Here is a 2,689-nt window from a genome sequence, read left to right on the forward strand (position 1 = left end):
CTTCCATTTGATACTCCAAGATACCAGCCCTAATAAAAGATTTACATTTTACGTGCACATTTCTGCCTCATAACACATAAACAAATGCTGGTCATACGTTTGTAAACGCCACCAAGCATCACCTAAAATCTACTGGGGCAATAGGCGCTGAGCAACAGTGAGCACGCATTAGTCACGGTGACTTGGCGTCTGATTGGACAAGGGTAACGGATTAGGGATTCACAGCAGCCAATCGGACCGCAGCGGGGCTCCTGTAGTAAAGGGGGCGTGGGGGATCTAGGAGGGAGATAAACACAGCCAAACCCAAAAAAGTAGCACATTTACGGACAGACGTGAGTACAAGTGTGTTCAGGCTTTTGACTGCAATTTTTGCGCATCATTCTGTGAGTGCAGAGATCGTATTTAAACCTCTACCAAGAGGACTTTGGTTTTGTTTGTTGGATTTTTGAAGCAAACTTTAGAAATTGCTGTATGAAGATCAGAATTTGAGCACATATTTGTTTGGTCATGCAGATTTCGTTTTGTTTATTTTGATTGAGTTTTACGCACGGGCTTCTTTTACGCACCGTATTTTAGAGAAACCGAAAAGTTAGTAGCGATGTTACTGGACGCGGGTCACCTGGGTCCATTCGCCCGGCATCACCACGCGGGTGAGTCACACGACAGGGACGCGAGTTTTGCAGAAGCAGCGCATGTGGGTGCCTTTAAGCTGAGTCATGGTGAGCTGTCTCCGGGTCAGGGAGCGGCCTTTGGACCACAGGCTTCAGGCTACGCGGCTCTAGGCGCCTCATACGGAGGCTCCGCGTTCGGCTCGGCCCGAGACTTTCTGTTGCGCGGACGCGGATTTGCAGATCCAGAGCGCGGCCTCTTCAGCCCGGCGACCGGAGCGCTTCATCCTTCCCATGCGGACGCACAGAGTCATCTGCTTTTCCCCGGCTTTCACGATCAGCATAGCTCAACTAACAACGCGCTGTTTGCACGACCGGACCAGTACCACCACCAGGTATCCAACACGCGGCCTGACCCGTACGGCCAGTACGGCTTGAACGTAGCAGCTGCGCATCACCATCACCCGGCAGCCTTTTTCCGCTACGTGCGGCAGCAGTGCGTCAAGCAGGAGCTCGTGTGCAAATGGCTCGAACCGGATCGCGAGAAGCGCCGCTGCGGCAGAACCTTCGGCACCATGCACGAGCTGGTGGCGCACGTCTCCGCGGAGCACGTCGGGGGACCCGAGCAATGCAACCACGTGTGCTTTTGGGAAGAATGTCCTCGAGAGGGAAAGGCATTCAAAGCCAAATACAAACTGGTGAACCACATCCGCGTGCACACAGGGGAGAAGCCCTTTGCGTGTCCGTTCCCGGGATGCGGCAAAGTGTTTGCGCGCTCCGAGAATCTGAAAATACATAAAAGAACGCATACAGGTGAATACACAACTCTAACCTTTTAAATTTTATAGACACAATGAGTCTTAATTGTGCGCTGACACATAAAATTACGAGTTTTCATTGCAACTTGTTTGAAATATATTAAACAGGCCCCATGTAAAGTCATTTCCAAGATTGGCACTTGCAACTAGCATCATTTCCATTACTTTCCATGTAACTGAGTATATAGACATGTAATGAGAGCCACTTCACAAGCTTTTGACCTGTGCGCTTTTCCGGTCATCAATAAGCGCTAGTCGACGTGTTAATACTCTATTTCCATGGCTACGTGATGGCAATGTTGTGTTTAGATGCGTATGTGCGGTACAGCAGGTCTAAAGATAGGAAGTAGGTGTGAATTGCGCTTTTTTTTTTATTGAGGACTTAGTGCTGGCAATAAAATGTGACTCAGTGTGCATGGGTGCGGGGGTTCGCTGTTAGCCCATTCGCACGTGATTTCCTCACTTAACCCACTTTAAAGGTTTTATTAATTGATTTTTCAGGGGAGAAGCCGTTTCTTTGCGAGTTTGAGGGATGTGACAGACGCTTTGCCAACAGCAGCGACAGGAAGAAACACATGCATGTGCACACATCCGACAAGCCATACTTGTGCAAACTGTGCGACAAGTCGTACACTCATCCCAGCTCGCTGAGAAAACACATGAAGGTGAGTTAGACAAGTTGTGAGCACTGCTGTGCGTCATGCCATGCGTTCTAGTATCACAATAAAGACTTCTCAAGCTGATTCTAATGTCAGGGCGGTTTCTACCGACAGGTTCACGACGAGCAGAGTCCAGTTGACGAGTCTTCGCCCATTGGAAGCTCCGGTTACGAGTCATCCAGTTTGGTGTCGCCGTGTTCAGAGACTCAGAGCACCACTATGTCTCCAGACTCCGCCGTAATGAACAACAGCAGTCACAGCAGCATAGCGTCTAACTTCAGCGAGTGGTACGTTTAGGAAATGTGAACTTCACACAGATTGTGTCCAAAAACTAAATGATCTAAAACTAAATGATGGAGCGGTTTGGGACACAACGGGACTTCAATCATCAGCAATGTAGACAATCCTCTAAAATATACTAATATTGCTTCTTAAATAAACGCATACAGTGATATGTTATGGACAATTACAGGATCCATTGCTTACTCACACTTTAATGTTTTAATGCGTCCTGTGTTGATTAACCCCCCAAATCCTCCACTCAATGAAATTGTCCAACTATTAATTTCTGTTGATTTAAAATGTTCCCTGTAAAAACTCCGAC

The 2,689-nt window shown here is 47.9% G+C and overlaps 1 protein-coding gene across 1 annotated transcript; it reads left to right on the plus strand.

Moving 5' to 3' along the window:
• Positions 1-302: 302 nt before the first annotated feature.
• Positions 303-2,689, plus strand: zic2b (zic family member 2 (odd-paired homolog, Drosophila) b). The gene is made up of 3 exons (XM_060860329.1): positions 303-1,421; positions 1,928-2,091; positions 2,200-2,689. The coding sequence occupies exons 1-3, from the start codon at positions 599-601 to the stop codon at positions 2,380-2,382; spliced, it is 1,170 nt and encodes a 389-aa protein (XP_060716312.1). The 5' UTR covers positions 303-598; the 3' UTR covers positions 2,383-2,689.

Source organism: Tachysurus vachellii, chromosome 24, assembly GCF_030014155.1.
Source record: "Tachysurus vachellii isolate PV-2020 chromosome 24, HZAU_Pvac_v1, whole genome shotgun sequence".
Classification (NCBI taxonomy): domain Eukaryota; kingdom Metazoa; phylum Chordata; class Actinopteri; order Siluriformes; family Bagridae; genus Tachysurus; species Tachysurus vachellii.